This window comes from Amphiura filiformis, chromosome 2 (assembly GCF_039555335.1).
Source record: "Amphiura filiformis chromosome 2, Afil_fr2py, whole genome shotgun sequence".
NCBI classification, from domain to species: Eukaryota; Metazoa; Echinodermata; class Ophiuroidea; order Amphilepidida; family Amphiuridae; genus Amphiura; species Amphiura filiformis.
Window position 1 is genome coordinate 35,101,095 of NC_092629.1, and position 21,871 is coordinate 35,122,965.

Here is a 21,871-nt window from a genome sequence, read left to right on the forward strand (position 1 = left end):
ATTTCTACTTTTTGTGTGATTCTAATGCCCAGTGGTGTACTAAAATACCATGTGAAAGACTAAGCCTGAAGTGCTTTAATTACAGTAAAATTTAAGTTTTTATAATAAATCCAGAGATGTGCGGTTTTATTCTGCGTTCACTGAACAAGTGATGGCTAAACACACTGTGTGCATGTGTATCATTGAATCAGTGATGTATATCGCTATTCGTCTTATGTCTTGACGTATAAACTGTGTATATATCCGTCTTACGTTTGTACATCCCAGCTGCGTGTAGCTCCGCCAATAATCATGATAATAATACGATCCGTGAGTTAATACACGCATTGTAGGAGCTGGAATGAAATTGCAAATTTCTTTGTTTTACCTCATTTGTTTGGCTCTAAATTAAAAGGGGACAATATGATCAGGGAAAACTAACATTTAAATAGGGATCTATTTTTTATGCAAATCACACATCGTGGCTTTAAATCTGCATCTCTTTTCATTTAATGAGTCACCATGGTTATAAGACAAAAAGATATCCAAATTTGCAGATCTAAACGTGGTTTCCTTTTGCTATTTCAGTAAAAAAAATTAATGAGCAAATTTTAAATTATTGTTTTATATTAGAATAAGCGGTAATTTTATAATACATTGCACTTATTGGTTTGACAATGGCTAAACACATTATACACAACTCAAGCTTCTTGAATGGGCTATTCCAGAAAATAATGGTACCCCCCTAGAAGACATGGGAATCCAAAGAAAAATGGTCAGTTTTTACAGTGAGAATTCCCAAGAAAAACGAGCAATGGATCCCCCTGAAAAAATGTTATCTTTTTGCAGAGTTGCTGGGAAATCCCAATTTTTAAAGCACTGTTCAGAATTCCCAATTTTTTCAGGCAAAATTTTGCCCTGAAAATTCCCAATATTTTTTGTAAAAATTAAAATCTGTTTGCCTATATGGAGGGTATCATTAATTTCTGGAATAGCAAATTCCAATGAACAATGTACAAAAACATTTTTAAAAACAAACATTGTAATTATGCATCTGCTATTCTTACAGATTATTTAAAGCCTTAATGTACAATCTTTTTTCAGAATATACCTTTATTTTTTTTCAAAACCGATTTTTTGGCATATTTGTAATACTTACACATGTTTCAACTTAAATCTATGAGCAAACTGTCAAATTCGCCCTATTTGGAGTAAAACGGGATGATTTTCTGTTGGTCCGATATATTATCATAATTTTTCAGATTATGATAATATATCAGAACGATCTAAATTGTAGTCTCTCTTGAAGCCAGTTTGGTTACGCTCCTCAACACATGGAGGGTAGCGTAACCAAACTGGCTGTAGAGGAGACCAACTCTGAGGTCGCACTTTCGCCGTCCTAATCCAAAAAGTGCGAGATATTTCGAGTGATAGAGGTGAAGTTTATGATGTTGCAAATTTCCAATGTTTTTCGCATCCAAATGTATTGGGAACTTTCATAATGATTGCATATTAACTATTTTATCATTTTGGACGAAAAAAAGAAAAATTTAAAAATTTAAAAAGATCGTACATTGAGGCTTTAAAAACAATTACTACAGAAATTAGTCATTTCAAGAGAGCGCTGACAATTTTGCTGTTATAAAAGTCAAATAGATATTAAAATTTTTACATGCAAAACATGCACAAAAAATATGAGTAAAGATTGCATTCTAAAAATGCACTGAAAGGGGCACATTAAGTTGGTACTACACCCTCTGATAAATTTTGTGACTAATTTTGCATTTTTCTCAAAAAATAACTACACACTGGTAACAAAAGTTATGTATATTATAGTTGCAACGAATCCAATTACTTCACTGAAATTTCAGTGATTCAAGACAAGTGGTTCATTATATATGTTAAGAAATGAGGTACACTATAGTGGTACCTCTTTTCTTATCATAAATAACATACCGCTTGTCTTGAGTCACTGAAATTCCAGTATAGTAACTGGATTCCTTGCCCTATAATAATATGCATAACTGTTGTTACCAGTGTATTATTATTTTTTGAGGAAAAATGCACAAATTTATCAAGGGGTGTAGTACCACCTTAAGAAGTATGAGTTAGAAACATCCATAGGGATGTAATGGGCTATTTCATGATTTGAAATCCCTACCCCTGTGGAAGATTTAGCATTATTCTTCCACAGAAGGACTACAGGTTTCAATAGAATAGACACTTCGCTATAAATTTCAATTTGAAATACTCACTCCAGTTGTGGAAGATCAATGTAAAACTATATATAGGGGGAAGGTTAGGGAGGGGGGGAAATGGCCGGGGAATGCCATGCCTTGCCACTGCCAAGAGCATTATTTGCTGTCGTAGTGCATGTTAGTAACCATTGGTTACTGCTCCAATCCTGGGCTCATACACCTGTTCCGAATTTTGATATGCCATAGGCTCTGTGTTGTGATCATTTCGACCAGTGGTTTGTAACAAAGAAAGCGTGATCCAGTTGATCTAGCAACGGTCATATCCTAATGTGCACTACGACAGCGAATTGCTGAAATCTTTCAATTTCTAGGATACTTTGCAATTGATGCTTTGGCTTGGTTGGTTCAGAAAAATAATAACAAAACATAACAAATCTATAAACTAAACTTTTTTTACAAAGTCCTATAAACACACACACTGTACTAACAGATAAACTGTTATTATTTCAGATGATTTAAAGGAGTATTTTGTGATCCTAGAATCCTCTTTTTATGACATTTTTCAGCAGATATCATCCAAAAAAGCTTATTCCCAAAATTTCAGTTGGTTCCAATTTTGCGTTTGCGAGCTATATACACATAGTATATTACACTGCTCCATAGACAATGTGTTGTAATTTAATTCTGCTTTAATAACCAGAACGAAATACCAATATTTTTTGTACATAAACATTATGTAGCCAGATGTTTCCAGTGGTACAAAAATCTCAACTTTATATTAGAAAAGTGGGTGATGAGGCTGTGGATCACAAAATGCCCCTTTAAACAGCAACATCCCGTATCCATTACAATTTCTAAACTAATACCAACTGTAATTATTTTATTGTACAAACTGCTCCTTTCCCCATTTTTCAATTAATAAAATTATTAAGAATATCAAGCCTTTACAACAACAACTTAAAGGAGTATTTCGTGATCCTAGCATCCTCTATTTATGTCATTTTTCATTAGATATCCATGAAAAAAAACTATTCCCAAAATTTCAGTTGATTCCGATTTTGCGTTCGCGAGTTATGCATGATTATGTGTATTACACTGCTCCATAGACAATGCGTTGTAATTTCATTCTGGTGCACCAGAACAAAATTCAAATTTCACGATATCTTTGCAAAACGAATTAATCTGCAAAAAATATTTTGTACATAAACATTATGTAGCCAGAGGTTTCCAGTGATATAAAAATCTCAACTTTTTTGAGAAAAGTGGGGGATGAGGCTGTGGATCACGAAATGCCCCTTTAAGATCCGACTTGCAACAAAGATCCATTTGGTTTTAGAATCCCCAAAAATTTGACCTTTGGAGACCATTTTTCATCATGCAAAAGCTCAAAAAAGACGGTCGGTTCAAAAAGGTTTCTTCACATTGAATTGTATGAGATAAACAAAGAAAACTTATGATGCCTTTTCAGGGCACTAGGCTATTCAAGCTGAAGTCCATACACCCCTATGGAAGACATGTCCTTAATCTCCTGCACAGGGAGTGTGGATTTCAAATGGAGTCACCCATTCAGGCAATTCACACTCCCTGTGTGGAGCATTAAGGACATGTCTTCCATAGGGGGTGTATGGATTTCAGCTGGAATAGCCAAATATGGTCATGTGATCTGCATGTATCATACCGTAAAACCTTGTCTACAAGCATATGGAGTGGTTTTGATGAAAGCTTAATTAATCCAGCTGGGAATACAACCATGACAAAATTGTGTTAATTTTGTTGCAGTGGTTTGAGCCTAGCCAGATGCTTCTGCATTGCAAGCAAGCAACAGTAGTGTAGTCATCTTTTCATGATGAAGGACGAGTTGCAGAGTTGCAAATGTACCAATGGCCTAAAAATTCTTGTTAAAAAGGTTGCAACTTCCAAAAATGATTCAATTGCTTCCAAAAACTGATAAACAATCAATTAGCCCCAGAGCGGCCAGCGCACATAAAGATTGAAAATAAAATAAGAAAAATGAATTATGTTTCCAGCTCTTTAATCCATGGCCTAATGGCGACTGAAAAAAACCCTGTTCTACAGGAGGACAGATATTGTAAGTAAGTTGGTCTAACACAGAAAACCTAGGTCGATCGGGTATCCTCGGGCCCGTAGAACAGTGTTTTTTTCCTTCACCTAATGAATGTATCCTATTTACAACAATTTCAGACAATTCAACAATCAGGCATGTCATTCCACCAATACATGGGTTATTCCAGTTGAAATCCATACACCCCCTATGGAAGACATGATCTTAATCTCCCACACAGGGGGTGTAGATTTCAAATAGAGTCGCCCATTCAGGTATTTCCTATTTGAAATTTACACTTCCTGGGGGAGAGATTTAAGGTCATGTCTTCCATAGGGGTGTAAGGAGTTCAACTGGAATAGTACCAACAGATTAATGATGGCGGGGAGGAGTGGGTTGGGGTACACACGTCAGGGCACCTCTTCGCTCAGTTCATTCAGATTGGGGCAGCAGCATGTGCCACCTGTGCCACATGACACTACCCTTATGCCCACAGCAGTGAATCACACCTACCCATAATGCGCAATTTTAGCACCAGAGATAAAAAGACTAAAATGGGTCCGACGTCACTGTCAATCAAATTCCCTATGATCCATGATTGTTTAATTAGCGCATAAAAGGAAGGTCGATTTATCTGGTGCAGAGAAAAGGAATAGCAGACACTGAATAGCGAAAAATTATGTACTTTTACAAGGCAAAAAGCAACTTTGTGCATTGTTCATTGTTGACATGGTGCCTTTGGGAAAGAAAGTTTCCTACTATAAAGACCTAACTTTTGAGATGGTTTGTATGTTTGAAGGTGCAAAATTAACAATAAGGCGACCTTTTTTACCGCCACGTTCAGCACCTCATCATCATGAACAAACACTTGTAAACAAACCGTGCTCGAGTTTGATTGACAAATGACGTCAGACGTATTTTAGTTTTGATACAGCACAATATTCTCCAATGCATTATGGGAATGCATTATTTTCTGCTATGGACTATGCCACTGGCAAGCAAACAAGGGGAATTCTCTCTCAGCCATCCCATCATGCATTATGTAGTGTCTCTATAAACCACTGCATAACACACAAGGTTATGACAGCAAAATTTTCAGCAATGCATCATGGGAAGGCATGTGCCACCTGTGCCCCATGATGCTATGCCAACAGCAGCAGGGTTCAATTTACTTAATTTGTGTAGCAATTTATAGCGAAAGCATAGTTAAGGTGATGTTCTTATGATATTAGCCTGTGTTTACAGTGTAACAATTTGCTATACAAGCTGAAATTTGTACCACAGGTTGACCAAAACAGAGCATTTTGCTCTGCTACACGTCCAAGTAAATCGAACACTGAACAGTAGAGAATCATGCCATATAGCAGACTATTCACAAATGCATCATGGGAGTGTGATGGGACAGCATTATTTTGTGCTATGGGCTATTGCCGCTGGATTTCCCCTAAACTCACTATATTAGAATGTTTATCAACTCGACATGCTGAGTAACAAAATGTAAACAATTCAATTTCTTCTACTATTTTGCAAAGACCTATCGTACTGGCCAACCGATTGCGTAAAATCACGCCTGTGTCACAAAATGCTACATAGATTGATTAGCGAATGAGGGTGCTGCTGATGTGATGGTGACGTGATTCAATTAGCCAATCAGAACCCGACTTCATGTTCACTCCATAAATTGTGCCAAATCGAGCAGGGCAATAGGTCTTTGCAAATAGGTGTAGTTTGGTGTACTCTAAAAGTGGAAATTTTTGCGCTACATTTATTTTTTCGCTCTTTTCACATTCCAAGCAACTACTGCAAAAATAACAATGAGCAGATATATACATGTATTAGCGCAATTGTAAGAAAGCGTAGAATGGCAAATTTGAAAACAATTGAAACAATTTAACAATGGCAAAGTTCGAAAAAATTAAATTGCAAAAATGTCCACTTTTACAGTGTATGTGTGTCACACTCAAGGAGGTGTTACAAAAGTGTGTCTTTACTCACTATGTTGACAATGGGCTATTCCAGTTGAAATTTATACACCCCATGTGGAGGACATGCCTTCAATCTCCCACACAGGGGTGTGTAGATTTCAAATAGTCACTCATTCAGGCATTCCCATTTGAAATTCACACTCCTGTGTGGAAGATTCAGGTGGTGTTTTTCATATGGGGGTTTATTTGTTTGTTTATATAAAAGGTTGCTCTATATGGCAACACACTTGGGTCCTGATGGGACCAGGCTCAAACAAAATGCTCAAGCCAGCAGGGTCAGAATTTCGGCGAGAATCCGAGAATAGATTCTCGCAAAGATTCTTGTAAACAGATTTGCATGAATCAAAGTTGATTCTCGCAAACTTTTGTAGTTTACACAGAAGTTGATTTACAAGAATCAAATGATTCCCACAAATTAATTCTGCAAGAATCAAGATTGATTCTCACACTGAAACGAAATTCTGTCCCTGAGCCAGGCTTAAAAGTCTATACAGTTACAAACAAAATCTGGATTCTCTAATAATAACCTCCTTGGATGCATTCACTCCCCTACCTCCTAACATGCACTAAACCTCTTTAATACTTTCACAGCCTCATCATTATTGAGGCTCTGAAACTTGCTCTTTATGAAGCACCTCAAAGTCATCATCCTCATTACTACCCTCCCTACCACTCCCTCCCCCGTCTGCTCCAAGAACCTCCGGTGGTAACTCCCCGCTCACACTTAACCTAACAGTGTCCAATGCCGGCTTAACATCATGACCACCATCGTCACTACTACCTATACTCGCTTCGTCTCCTATTACCGAAACGCTAGAGGGCGTATTACACTGCTGGGGGCTTGAAGCCATTGTCAAGGAACTCTCTGAGGAATGGCCTCCATCGTGGTGCTGTTGTGCTTCCCCCATGTCACCTAGACTTGTTGGTGGTGGTACATGTCTTGTAGAAGCCACTAGTACAGTAGAGGCATTCAGGCTCTGCATGAGGCTACTCGGTTCCATGCTAGACAACTCTGATTCAGGATGCCCCATTGGACTACCACTTTCTGATATTCTTGATGTGTCTGGAAGTGTGTCTTGATCGGAGGCGAACTTTGTGGATAGTTTAGGCGGCGAAACGGATCTCTTGCGTGGACGTCTGCGAGATCTTTCTTCGTCTCTTCGCAGCACGTCAAAATCTTCCGAATCGGTGCTGTCGGTCGGTAGACTGATATCGTGAGATTTACTAGTGTCACGGATGACTGATGCTTCTGGTTCTTTTTGGCTGCTGCTGCTGCTGCTGCTAGTGGATTCCTTCGCATCCTGACGATCCGATGTTCTCCTGGTGCGGGAGCTGGAATGCTTTTGAGGGCGCCGGCGTACGTCTTGACCTATTGGTGCTTGTTGCTGGGAGGGTCTTATATGAGGCAGCTGAGGTTCCGGTATTGGCGGCTGTGGGGATTTACAGAAATTTGAAAAGAAAGAATAGAAGAAAAAAATTTGAATTAAGTTCTGCGAAAAGTACTTATTTCGTCAGTATTCAAAGTACAAAAATCAAATTGTCTCTAGTCATCTCAAGTTGAGAGCGTAACGCCTTGTTGAATTTTGTAGTGGCAGATTCTTATCACACATTCTAGATTCACTTGGAACAGAACTGGCATTTTACAAAAATCTTGATAACTCTTGTAAAGATTTGTATTTTTAACAATCTCACATGATTTCTAACTACTTTCAGATATAATGAAAGGGTTTCAAAGTTTCATTGTATTCCAAGAAAAAACATTTTCCATACAGTTTCAGCAATCCATTCTGTTGCCTTTCTTAATGGTGTCAGCCAATCGATCCTTTGTTGGATAGTATGACTGATATCGATGCCCTCTTATCTGGATCAATTGGTCATAGAAGTGACTCAGTTGGTAGGTCCCCTCGTCGCCATCTATTAGGTTCTCTTTCATACTTGGCTGTGATTTTCTCAGGATCCAGATACTCCATTATCCATCTGGTGTTTCTGGTGTCATCCATAGCTAGGATTTTTGGACTGTCCCAGTTTATGACATGGTTTTCTTTACTAGCATGTTCTGCCTAATGAACGGCGATGAGGGGCCTAGAAACTGAGTCATGTCTACGACCAATTGATCCAGAAGGTGTCATCATATTCTGATGACGTCATACCATCCAACACAGGATCAATTGGCAGACACCATTGAGAAAAGCAACAGATTGGATTGCCGAAACTGTATGAAAAATGTGCGTTTTTTCTTGGACTTATACTATGAAAACTTATTCCTGATGAATCTCTTCAATAATAATGAAAGGGTGTTTTATGCAACACCTTGGACCAGTGCAATATGAAATTTCACTGTCCACATAATGAATAATAATAAAAAAAACCTTGTTGTTTTTTTAGGTCTCTTATGATCAATTTCCATCATAAGCTTTAATTCGTTGATCACATCACATCACAACACACCCCTCTATGGGGGCTTTCAATGCACATTTTTGGCTCTCTTTACAAAACGGATTGCAATACCAGCATTTAACTTCACAGATGGGGAGTGTGGGTAAAACCTTTCTGTGATGAAATCGGACAATAATAATTCAAGTGACATAACATTGTGGTATGTGAATTATTTGATATTGGAACACCTATACCCACAGGGTGTTAGCTAGCCACCTGCCCACCTGTCATTAATTCCTGTGACATATACTAAATTCTAAAAATAATACTTGAATAAGTTGTGAACTCAAAACAAGACCAGACTAATAAAGCAAGTCTATAGCAATAGCTATTTAAACTGACTGAACCCCTATAAGGGGCAGAGGTCTGGTTTATGTTTTTTGGGTCAAAATTTGGACAGGCAGTGTTGGTAAAAATAAGGAATTTGTCAAATCCTAGCTACATGTAAGACCATGCCTACCCAGGGTTTAGTATCATTTTAAAATCGATAAAGCTTTCTGAACTCTCTCCACACGGGTGTCGACTGTGAAGACTACAAGTTTCAATTGTTTTTAAATTCAAAATTTCATAATTGTAAATTTTCATAACCATATTTGGAATCAGCATGCAAAATGCATGAAAATGAGTACAAACAAGCCTAGTATTGGTTCAGTGGTTTTTAAGATAGTTCTTGATATTTTGAGAAAATACCTCAAAACTTGGACTTTTTATGTTGAAGCACACGGAGCATTAACTTCATCCAAATCTTACTTTGCTTGGGTATGTCATACACAAACGTACCTGAACGGGCACTTCTTCAATTCTAGCTTCCAGTTCCCTTGCCGGTAACCCTGGTAGCGGCCCACCATCATGCACCGCTGGCACTTGCTGTATCACTGGAGCCGGCAACTGCTGTATCACTGGTGCCGGCAACTGTTGGTAGATCACCCTTGGTTCTCGTGTGTAACTCCATGTACATCGCATGCATACAATGACTACCACTAAAATTGAACCATACACTGAGAGAAGTGCAGGAATCCATGCTTGGAGTGGGAGATTGGCGAAGAGTTCATGGTTGAATTCTGCCACTGCTTTACCCAGATGCTTGGCAGGTTCCAGGAAGAGATTGGCAAAAGTGTGAGCTATTGCCTGGGAAAAAAATGAGAGAGGTTTCATCAGTGGTGTATAGATAGAGCATAATAGGGAGGGGTTGAAAGTTGATCACTGGTACCCAGGGTTTGGCGATATTTTTTTAATTAATTTAAAAAAAATTTAAATCAATTATTTTTATTCCAACAACTGCTATACCTCATGATAAAGTCAAAAAGAGACCAGTGGAGTGCTAGACATATGTACAATCCTATCAGGTATTTGCAAAAAATCAAAACATGTGTTTACATGTGAAAAATTCAAAGAAAAAAATTGATAAAATCTTGGGAAAAAGATGAATTTTTAGCAATAGAAAGAAATAATGACATCATAGAGATATTTTAATTGTATCCATTGTTGTAGAAGTGATAGAAGCAATAGGAATGATGCAAAACAGTCAATTTAAGCAAAAAATTAACTTAAAATTATCAAAAATGGTAAAAAAATTAAAAAGTTGATTTAAATCAGTGATTAAAAAAAATCATTTGATTTAAATCGTGATTTTAAAATCAATCGATCCAAATTGTGCCAACCCTGCTGGTACCCTAGCAGAACTGGCAATTTAGCTCCATTTTATTATTCCAAACAAGGTGCTGCCAGTTGGGTTTGAAGGCATTCCTTATACAAGTATACTGTACAGGTTCCGCTAATAGCGCATATGGGCTCCCTTGACATGACTGGAATTTTTAGCAGAAACTAAAATTGCCCTACCTACAAATCAAATCACACCAACAAGTAAGGGCATGGACCCTGAATTCTTGTTGGGAATTTCAGAGGAGGGAGCTCTCTATTTGTACGTTAAAATTTGCCTTAACCAAAAGGGCCATGTTCACCATTATGTTATTTAATCACATAAAACAGTGATGTTAATAAGGTAAACCCACTTCCAACTTGTTATACATGTTGGGTTAGCTTTACAAAACTAATTTCATCTACAGGACTTTGTCAATCTTTTGGGTTGTTCTATAAGCAAACTTACCTTAGTTGGAGGGACTTCATAGAGAGGATCTACAAGAATCTGCTCATTGTAAAGTTTGCATGGGTCCTGACTAAATGTAAATCGGCTCCTCATAGCTTCAGAGAATGAATCCCAGAGATGCATTTTACCCGTTAGGCAGTGTTCCGGTGGTTCTTGATTCATCTGTGACATGCGTTTAGCTACTTCTTTCTGTGAGGGGTGAAAACAAACAAAAACTGGTAAAAGCAAAATTACGTTCAGGAGCAAATATTGCACCATGCATGTACCCTGTGTTATTTTTTATCAACATTGTTATTGACAAATGTGACTGATGTACACCACAAACCGCTTGTAAGGTAAAACAGACTTGTTGTGTGGTAGGAGTACCAAATCCCACACAACAAGTTAGGGGCTGTGTAATAATCATGAACCCGGGGGGTCAAATTTCCAAATGGTTTGCCAAAAATTGCTTGCCCCCTTTCAGCCTGCCAAAAATCTTTGCCCTCCCCCCCTCCTTTGCACATGCCAAATTGTTTGGATCCTAATTTGCAAACCTTAAATGGTCTAGATACATTTTACAAGCACAGTGAGCACGAAAATTTGCATATTTAAGTGTTTCTGTATTACTCCCCCCATTCGCTTTCCAAAATTGCTGGCCCCTCCCGCTCCTTTCTGCTTGCCAAAAATTTCTTGTCCCCCCAAACATGCTCAAAAGTTTTTATTTATGCAAATAAGCTATATAATTAGCATATTTTTGCAAAGATGGAATTCAATTGCCACTACTTCACATCACTACTATACCAGTTTGGGGGAAAACACTTTTCCAAGCTCGGCACAACTAACTAAGTGACTGATGAACAAAAAGAAACATAATGCATAAAACACATTTAAACTATGACATTGGGCTATTCCATTTAAAATCCACACTACCCCTGTAGAAGATTTTGGAAATATCTTCCACAGGGGGAGTATGAATTTCAAATGAGCAGCTCCATTAGAAACGCACTCTCCATCAGAGGAAGATTCAGGTTGAATATTTCTCAGAGGGTGTATGAAATTCAAATGGAGCTGTCTAATGTGCTCATTCCATCTGAAATTCTATACAGAATTCTGTGACAGATATTTCCAAAATCTTCCACACAGGGATAGTGTCCATTTTAAATTGAATAGCCATTTTTGTCAATTGACCTTTTCAGTAAATCCCATAAGCCTTTGCGAGTACACCTGAGAACTCGTCATTTGACGTCACGCCGACTTGCAATGCGCAGCAACGATGTTCGATAAACGATATGCGCATCGGCGCGGAGCGGCGTGACGCAGACTGACGAGTTCTTAGGTGTACTCGCAAAGGCTTATGGGATTTACCGAAAAGGTCAATTTTTGAACTTACCTTATACAAAAACAGCCAATTCCAGAATATGCTGATTATTATGAAGACAATAATGACAGTCCACAGCTGCTGTAGCCAACTCATTGTGGTACGGGTCTCAAATGCCACAAACACGATAACAAATAACATCAAGTAAAAGATCTAGAATAAAAAAATCACAAATTTTGTTTTTATTCAAAAATTTAAGAATTGTACATTTTCATGACCATATTTGGAATCAGCATGCAAAATGCATTAAAAGTACAAACAAGCCTAATATTGGTTCAGTGGTTCTTTAGATAGCTCTTGATATTTTGAAAAGATATCTCAAATCTTGACCACTACTTGCCACTTGAGAGTCTCTTTCATACATGTATGGGAAAGGATTAACTATGATTGTCAAGTTAGGGTTAAGTTACTACAAGGTCCTGGCCATGTTTTGTAATGAAAAGCTATATTCTGTCTGGAAGGACAACTCGATAACAACAGCCCATAATTGGGTTGTCTGACTTATATTCAGGGTTGGCAATTTTGTTTTATTTTTATTTATTTTTTTAATCGATTTATTTGATTCCAAGAACTGGAAGGCCATACATATGATGATTTCTAACCTTGCTCTCTTTCACATGGTCTACATAAATAATGGTTTGGTGTCCCCTCCAAAGGACAATATATTCTCATGGTACATAAACTTACCACTAGAACCACAGACCTATCCATCTGTAGTGTCTCTTCCATCTACATAGCAAATGTCGTCACATTCACATGGTCCACATAAATGATGGTTTGGCATCCCCTCCAAAGGACAATATATTCTCATGGTACATAAACTTACCACTAAAAACCACAGACCTATCCATCAGTCGAGTCTCTTCCATCCATATAGCATATGTTGTCATATTCACATGGTCTACATAAATGATGGTAATATATGAGGACAATATATTCTCATGGTACATAAACTTACCACTAGAACCACAGATCTATCCATCTGTAGTGTCTCTTCCATCCACATAGCAAATGTGGTCACATTCACACGGTCTACATAAATGATGGTTTGGTGTCCCCTCCAAAGGACAACCTATTCTCATGGTACATGAATTTTCAGTTTTCTACACTTACCACTAGACCCACAGACCTTTCCATCTGCAGTGTCTCTTATCCACATAGCAAAATGTTGTCACATTCACATTGGTGTGTCCCTTCCAAAGGACAATATATTCTCATGGTACATAAACTTACCACTAGAACCACATACCTATCCATCTGTAGTGTCTCTTCCATCCACATAGCAAATGTTGTCACATTCACATGGCATACTTGGCAGTGGGGTTTGACCCCCACCCTTTTTGTTTTACACCCACCCTTTTTATTGAGGCACCCTTTATATTGAAAATTTCTGACCCCATGCTTTTTGCTGAGGCACCCTTTATACTGAAAATTCCTGACCCCCACCACTTTTTCCCCCTATTTGTATACATTGATGAAGTCACAGGCAGTTTGGTTCGAAGTATATCAAGTACACCGAATTCTGCACCTATCATCACACGATAGCCTAGTGGATGTAAACATGCATCAAATGGAATTTTATCTTGCGATATGGTTTGCTGGCAGTGGTTTGGCACTTATTCTTGTGGTTTGGCACTTATTCTAGGATGATTTTATCATTCAATGAAAATAATTATATTGTAAGCTGGCACTCCCACCCTTTTTATTTTACTCCCACCCTTTATATCAATCCACCCTTTTTACCAACAAAGTTTAAACCCCACCCTTTTAAGGATTTTCCAAATTTCCAAGTGGCACCCTTTAAAAAGGGTGCCCTGCCAACAGTGTATGGTTCCACATAAATGATGGTTTGGTGTCCCCTCCAAAGGACAATATATTCTCATGGTACATGAATTTACAGTTTTCTAAACTTACCACTAGAACCACAGATCTATCCATCTGTAGTGTCTCTTCCATCCACATAGCAAATGTTGTCACATTCACATGGTCCACATAAATGATGGTTTGGTATCCTCTTCAAAGGACAATATATTCTCATGGAGTCATGGTACATGAATTCACAGTAACTTACCACTAGAACCACAGATCTATCCATCTGTAGTGTCTCTTCCATCCACATAGCAAATGTTGTCACATTCACATGGTCTACATAGAATATCATCTCTGTCAATTCGTCATACACTTCTGCTGTGCGACCTTTCTTATTGTAGACAAAGTCGCGCAGGATTCTCCAGGATGAGGGACTCAGATTGACAGTAATCTTTGCATCTATATTGCCTTCTTCATCTGCCTACATATATCGAAGAGGAAAAATAACAATATCAGGCACTGCCGATAAATAACCGAGACAGAATTTTTCTGTATAAAATGTGGCTGAAAACAGGCATGCATATATGCAAATAAGAAATAACAATCAAAGGCTTGTTGCTTATTTTAATGCAAATTAACAAAACAGGTTTCACAGACAACAACCCACTTTGGGCACCCCTTGCAACTGAGAGACTTGAACCTCATTCACTTTCCAACCCCCCCCCCAAGCCAGCCCCACCAATGCTTCCCATTCTCTGCTGCTACATGTACTTAGCAGCATAGCCATCCTTTTAGTGTGTGTGTGGGGGGAGGGCAAAGCAAAAGTTCAGTTCCAAAATTTTGTCAATTTCCATCCCCAATCCCCATTTGCCATATATTTCCGTCACCATTTATTTGTCACATGTTCGTCCGATTTGTCAAATTTTTGTCCCATTTTCTTGACGTTGCCATCCCCATTTTATCCCTTGAAAATTTCTGAGGGCAGGGGGTGGGCAATTTTCCCCCTGCCCTCTATACATTCAAAATAATGTAAGCAATGTTATACAAAAGGCCACACAATTTTTTGCTGAGGTCACTGGCTACAGGCCTATCACCCGACCCCGAAGGGTGAGGGTGATAGGCCCATGTAACCAGTACCAAGGGAAAAAAATGTGCCCAAATGCAATTTAACAGATATAAACCATGTAGTATTTGTTTCATTACACCTCACTGTGACTCTGGGGATGAATTTATAGGATAGCACTTGTGATAGGAATTGGCATGATTAGTTCATAAAGATTTATGAGGTGTAATAAATTTAATTTAATTATTTTGATATTATCCTACCTTTTCTGCCAATTTATCCACTATATGCCTAGTGAAGCGCTTGAAGAACATCTCTTCACCCGAGCAAGCTTCCTTGGAGCCATTATCTCCCGGAGGTGGTGGTGGGGGCGTTGCTTTTTCTTTGCCACAAATCTCAAGATCAGATCTACATGTGTCTATTGCCTTCTGGTATTCGTCGCAATCACACGCGCACTTCATCTATGATATACAAATAAAAATAATGGACAATTTTAGGAATGGGTTATTTCATTTGAAGTCTGCAAATCCAAGTGGAAGATTTTTAAGAAAAGCCTTCCACAGGGGGAGGATGTTTTTCAAATGGAATTGGCCAGGGCTGATTTGTTTGAAACCCAAGTACTCATTTTTAAAATGCATTTCCATCCTGATTCCAAATTATTGGCATGAAAATGTACAATTCTGAAAATTGTTGAAATTTTAAAGAATATTTGGAACTCATGCCATCTGTATTCTGTAGTCGACACCCGTGTGGTGAGGGTCTAACTCTAACGCTAAAAGTGGCTTTTGGCTATCAAAGGAAACAAGGAACAAAAAAGGAGAGAATATGAACAAAAAAGTTACTTGGCACCCCTGTGATTTGACCTTTAGACCCTGTGAGGGGGGCAAGCAATTTTTGGCAGGCTGTTCAGAAATTTACCCCCCCCCCGGGCTCATAATTATAGCACAGCCCCTGAAATATTTTGGGATTTCTTTTGTTTGACCTCATTTGTTCCACCTGAAATTTAAAGAGGACATATATTTTAAGGCAAATCACACATTATTGCTTTAATTAAAACACATTTATATCTTAAAACAAAGCATGTCAGAAAAATATGGTGTTGTTAAAAAGCCATAATTTTTTTTACAAAGTCTCACCTCAATTGGTTGTTTTTCCTTCTTATTCATCATCGTCTTAGTCACAGGGTCATAGTTCACCATATCCGTAAAATCAATGAAGTCGTCATCATTTTCTCTGATCTCTGGCTCGTCATCACTCAGAAAAGGGTCATGACCCCACACAAGCAGTCCATGTGACACAAAGAGTAAGAACATACAAAGCAGCCAATAGTTGCTTGTTCCCTTTTGCAGCGGAACTTCTGTGCTGACCTTTGACCTGAGTTCATGGTGGTAAGCTTGAGCTGTATAATACATACAATAAAGATATCATCACTAATTCGTTTTAACAATTCCGTTTTTAAAAGTTGAAAATCTTTTAAAAACCAGATTGTTTCTGCATCAGGGGAGCATAGGTTATCATGTGCATCTATGTGTACAGGCATGTATAGGCTTATCCTCTCATTCCCACTTGAGCCTCTGTCAAGTCCACTTAAAAGTTTTTTGGCCTCCAGGTCAATTCAGCTTAAATTTAGCAGTTGTTGTGTTGTTATAGCAACAAGCCCAGCTTTCCTGCCTAGATTCAGCTGTCACTTTAGCAGTCAGGTCTTCCGTTTTATATTCATTCCCACATATAGTTATCCTAGTGATGCACTTGCAATTGTTCCTTCAATCATGATGGACCAAAAAATCCCTCCCACCCTCCCAATAGCTGGAAAGGTAAATCAATTTCCTCAAAATTCTCTAAGATAAGATAAGATTTTATATCCAGTTTTGCTGCTTTGTGCTTCGTAAATAAAAGCTTTGTATGGAGTTTCTTCAAAACCTGAAAAATCTCGTCAGTAGATTTCCGACTGCGTTTTATAGACTCATGCTTTGTATGGAGTTTCAAACTTTACCTGGAACAGACACAAAAATCAGATTGCCATAAAAGCAAATAAGACTCATGACATCAGCCCCACACACAATGACCCCCTAAATTAAAAAAAATATTATTGGGAATATGTGCAAGGTTGGGGGTGAACTCTGCCCTCTACTTTTGGACCTTACTCCTACCCCTGACTACACTGCAAAATATTTTTCACCCCCGAGATTTAATTTTCACCCCATGTATTTGGATTTTCTGCAAGCTCGGGGTGAAAAACACAGGAAAACAACCCCCAACTTTCGGGCCTTAAGGGGGTACTACACCCCTCGCCAATTTTGTGCCTATTTTTGCATTTTTCTCAAAAATTATAGCACATTGGTGACAAGTAAGATATGTATATTATAGGGGCAAGGACTACAACTACTGTACTGACAATTCAGCAACTCAAAGCAAGTAGTTATTGATTTATTGATCAAATATTGGTTTTCCCTCATTTTTGACTGTAACGCCACAACTATTGTCTGTGCTGAAATAAAATTTCCAGTGCAGTAGTTGTAGTCCTTGCCCCTATAATATACATATCTTACTTGTCCCCAATGCGCTATAATTTCTGAGAAAAATGCAAAAATAGGCACAAAATTTGGCAGGGGTGTAGTACCCCCTTAATGCTACCCCTGCCCACACATCACATCTCATCCAAACCGAGACCCAGAAAACTACTTACCAGGGGTACTACTAAAAACAGGTTTACATTTACTAAATTTACTATCTTCTTGGTGTATATCAGCTAGGGCGCCATATAGTTGTCCACATACATGTACAACTTCGTTTCGTCAGCACAGACATTCACTGTTATCATACTGATATCTTTTTAACGGAATAGTACTCTTCATTAAGGGGGTACTACACCCATGGCCAATTTTGTGCCTATTTTTGCATTTTTCTAAAAAATTATAGCGCATTGCATTGGTGACAAGTAAGATATGTATACATAGGGCAAGGACTACAACTACAGTCAGCAACTCAAGGCAAGTAGTTATTGATTTAAATTGATCAAATATTGGTTTCCCTCATTTTTTCCACAACTGTTGTCTGTGGCGAAATAAAATTTCCAGTGCAGTATTGCCCCTATAATATATAATGTATAATAATTAATATCAATCACTCCGCTGCTTTGCCGCCGCGGCAGCACCGCTGGGAGTTGAATTCAAATCAGCTTGGAGCGGTGCCGCTCTGACGTATGAGAACTAAATACGATTTTGGAGTGGTGCTGGTGCAGCAAAAGTGGCTTTCAGAGTCAGGCCGCTGCCACTAAGTGGTGTGCCGCTTCGCTTGCTAACAAGTGCAAGCGGCATGATCAAGCGGCAGAAAGTATGAAACCAGCTTAAGACGTAAATAATGAGCTCGTAGAGCAGTGTGAGTGTCTGAAAGTGCTGAACTTAAACATGTAATATTGTAAACTTAGAGTGATAACTTAAACTACACTACCATGACTACTAGTCTACAGTCTACAGCAGACAGGGTCTAATTCTGCATAAAACCGGGCAAAGTTATTTCTATAGATCTGCTGCGCATTCAAATTGCATTGTATTGCATCGTAATTTCATTTGTGTCTATGCTAATTATGTTTACACAACATGAACTCACGTGTTTTCAAGCAAATTACCGATAATAGGTGATCAAAAGCGATCGGAATGTTACAAAAGTACAGATCGCATTCAGCTTACTTCATATGAGATGATCTTTGGAAAAATACGGCATAATTTTTCTTGGTGTTTGCGGAATGCCATGCAGTAAAATATTAATACGTTGCGGCAATTCATGATGGACAACTAACAATCGGCGTGTCCTCAGTGTTGCCATTGAAACTTTTCAGCACCAAGGCGCGGCGCATTGACTCGCCAGGCCGCGGTAAAGGAATCTCAAGTAGCCCAATTTTTAAGTTTCCAAAAAAGCGCCCAATACCGAATATTTGGGCGGATTTACCCGATTTTAGAACGCAAAACACCCAATTAGGCGGAAAAGCACTTGACTTTAAAACTTCCGGTACTTGCTGGGAAGTTACTGATCGATCAATAAATGGTCACAAAACCCATTGTAATTTCAATTTGGAGCTTTAGAGACTCAAAACCTTTATAAATCGGCTAAATTGAAAGGAAAATACATCAAATTAGTGCCGCGGCCTGAGACTGGCAAAAGTAGCCCAATTTTAGGCAAGTAGCGGCATGCTTTTTTGAGTAGCGGCAAGTGGTCGCCAAGTAGCCCAATTGTGCGCCTAAGGCGCGGCGTTGGCATCGCGGTGTCCTTCGTATCCGCCACTGTCAATTTCTTATCCACTCACTAATCCTCACAAAAGCTTTGTGTTGATTACGTAATGTGTGGATGCATATTGCAATAAGTACCATGATATAATGAGTGGGGCGGGCTGCGAGGCGGGTTTCTTCTTCATCTTACGTAACAGTATTGTTCTCCAAAAAACCCGGAAGCTTGTCGTTTGGAGCTCTAGCTGAAATACAGCAAGATAATGTAAGATAGTAAATGTAAACCTGTATTTTAGCCAGGGTTTGGTTTTTGCCGGCAATAACCTGTTTTTGCCGGCAAAGTGGCAAAAACCTGGCAAAAACTGTTTTTGCCAGTTTTTGCCTGGTTTAAACCGGCAAAAATGGCAAAAACTGGCAAAAACTCACATATAGTCACTCAAATATTAAAAAGTGACACAGAAAGCTCATCTTAAACAGTAACACACAACTTTTAACGAATCATTCAACATATTTTTTGTCTCATTAAGTCCTTAAAATGAAAAAGTTTTGAATTTGATACATGCCACATTTCGGTTAACTGCACTTGAGCAATGAAAACGCATGCCTTTAATTTCTTAATATATTGCTTATCTGGCCTTGTTACACGCGGGAACTTATTTTTGTAACTTAATTATTTGTTTTGAGATGAAAAAACTGAACTATAAATCACTTTTTTAGTTTTTGCCGGCAAAAACTGTTTTTGCCAAGTGGTTAAAACCGCGGTTAAAACCACGGTTTTTTCCACCTGCGGCAAAAACCTGCGAACCCTGATTTTAGCTCTAGAGTATCTCGAGCTAGTCTACAGTACATAAACTCAAACTGTGATTAATTATGGATTTATGATGGCACCATGGCAGGACACCTCAGCCCCAATAATATTCCAGATTATTGCACTATGCACTGCAAAATATACTACATAAAAATTGATGAGCCCTATTTTATCATATTTTATTATATTTACACAAAAATTGGTAAATACATACATGGTAGTCGAATTCGGCAGTCTGGACTGGTAAGCTAGAGCATAAGTTCCTATTCCATATTTCTCCCTAACCTGTATCACACCAAGCAAAAATCATTCCCCAGTATTTAAAGAAAGTTCCTAAGACGATGATTCATTCAACTTACCCCCTGATCAAGTGCCTGGGAAAAGGAACACGAAGTTTTAAATGACGTGGTTTTGGCTTGCGTAGCTCGAAACTCTATCCGATCCCCGGTACAAATTCCAAATCGATCCGAACTTCCGGTTGGATTTGTTTACAAAATTGCAAACAAGAACTGTCTTTTAAAAACACATCCGGACAGATGACATTGACCTTCATCATCTCAGACTCTGCAGCAGGGGTAGTGCTGTGCAATAATTATGTGCACCCAGGATGTACCCCTGGGGTGTTGAATTATATGGGGGGGCAAAGCAGGCCAAAAGGAGGCAGTCAGTCGTGAGCACGGTCGCTAATAGGGTATATTGCTGATCCCCTGATTATCCTTTTCTGGTGCATTGTGGGATAGAAAAGGGCTCAAATCGATCGCTAATTTGCTCCCTTTTCTATCCCACAATGCACCAGAAAAGGATAATTAATGGATCAGCAATATACCCTATGAGCTGAATCGGCTAGTTGTGAAATGAGGATCTCGAAGAATCTCATGGTTTCTCGCTCGCAATCCGTGTACAATAATTTAGATAAAAACACGCTCAGCACTGGCTGACCTGAAAGATAAGGTTTATACTGTCATCTGTTTTCCGAAAACATTTCAAAATTGCTTCAAAATTGCTAAGGAGGCATGTACATTTAATTCTGTGACAAAAAACGAGACCAAGTTTGCTTTATTTTTGTTGTTTTGATCATTTAAATGACACTAACTTTTGTTCAATTTTTCCAAATTGAAAACCTTAGGCGACATTCGTCTACCTCCCCTCCGATTTACCTAATCATGAACTTTTTTGACTTCATTTTCACGTAGTTCACATAATTCCGCTTCGTTTGGTATATTTATAGATATGTGTTATTTAGATTAAGTGTCTAAATTGTTCTTCAAAAATGATGGAAAAATGCGAATTTTACTGAATTGCAGGCCTTTCTTGTGGTATTTTTTGCGTCACCTATCAATCAACATTCGGGTTGTACGCGCCCTAACACAAATACCGCGCCGGCGCGCGGTTAACTTTGCGTGACGCTCGCGCTATGCAAGTGGTGTACAGTGTGATACGCGTTTAAGTTCGCCACAGCATAAATAAGTAAACAAAAAGTTTTTAAAAACCTGAATATTTTCAAAGCTCATTAATCTTCGCCGATAACTGTCTACCTCCATGGTGATTTACGTCAATTTGTACAACATTTTCGTGGCATTTGTGTACAAAACCGTTTTATCTTTCATATTTGTGATTTTTATGATTGTGTTATTTAAATTACAAATACAAAATTAAGTTTAAGTATGATGCTTTTTTTCCCAACTTTTTACTGAAATTGTTTAGTTCAAAACACACGTTTATTTTTCATCTAAATAATCTTTGATTTCCTTCTTTTTTTTTTGTGACATGCAAGTTCACTAGTTTGGAATGCTAATTTGAGAGAGTGATAATTTTTCGTGTTAAAATAAAGAAATTAGAGCTCT

The 21,871-nt window shown here is 38.4% G+C and overlaps 1 protein-coding gene across 1 annotated transcript; it reads right to left on the bottom strand.

Annotated features, from left to right (window-relative positions):
- Positions 1-1,430: 1,430 nt before the first annotated feature.
- Positions 1,431-20,484, bottom strand: LOC140140255 (uncharacterized). Its single transcript, XM_072162047.1, has 10 exons — positions 20,387-20,484; positions 16,133-16,395; positions 15,260-15,457; positions 14,176-14,414; positions 14,039-14,138; positions 13,083-13,196; positions 12,137-12,277; positions 10,768-10,956; positions 9,441-9,788; positions 1,431-7,654 (listed from the first exon to the last, which is right to left on the bottom strand). The coding sequence occupies exons 2-10, from the start codon at positions 16,307-16,309 to the stop codon at positions 6,824-6,826; spliced, it is 2,337 nt and encodes a 778-aa protein (XP_072018148.1). The 5' UTR covers positions 16,310-16,395; positions 20,387-20,484; the 3' UTR covers positions 1,431-6,823.
- Positions 20,485-21,871: the final 1,387 nt, after the last annotated feature.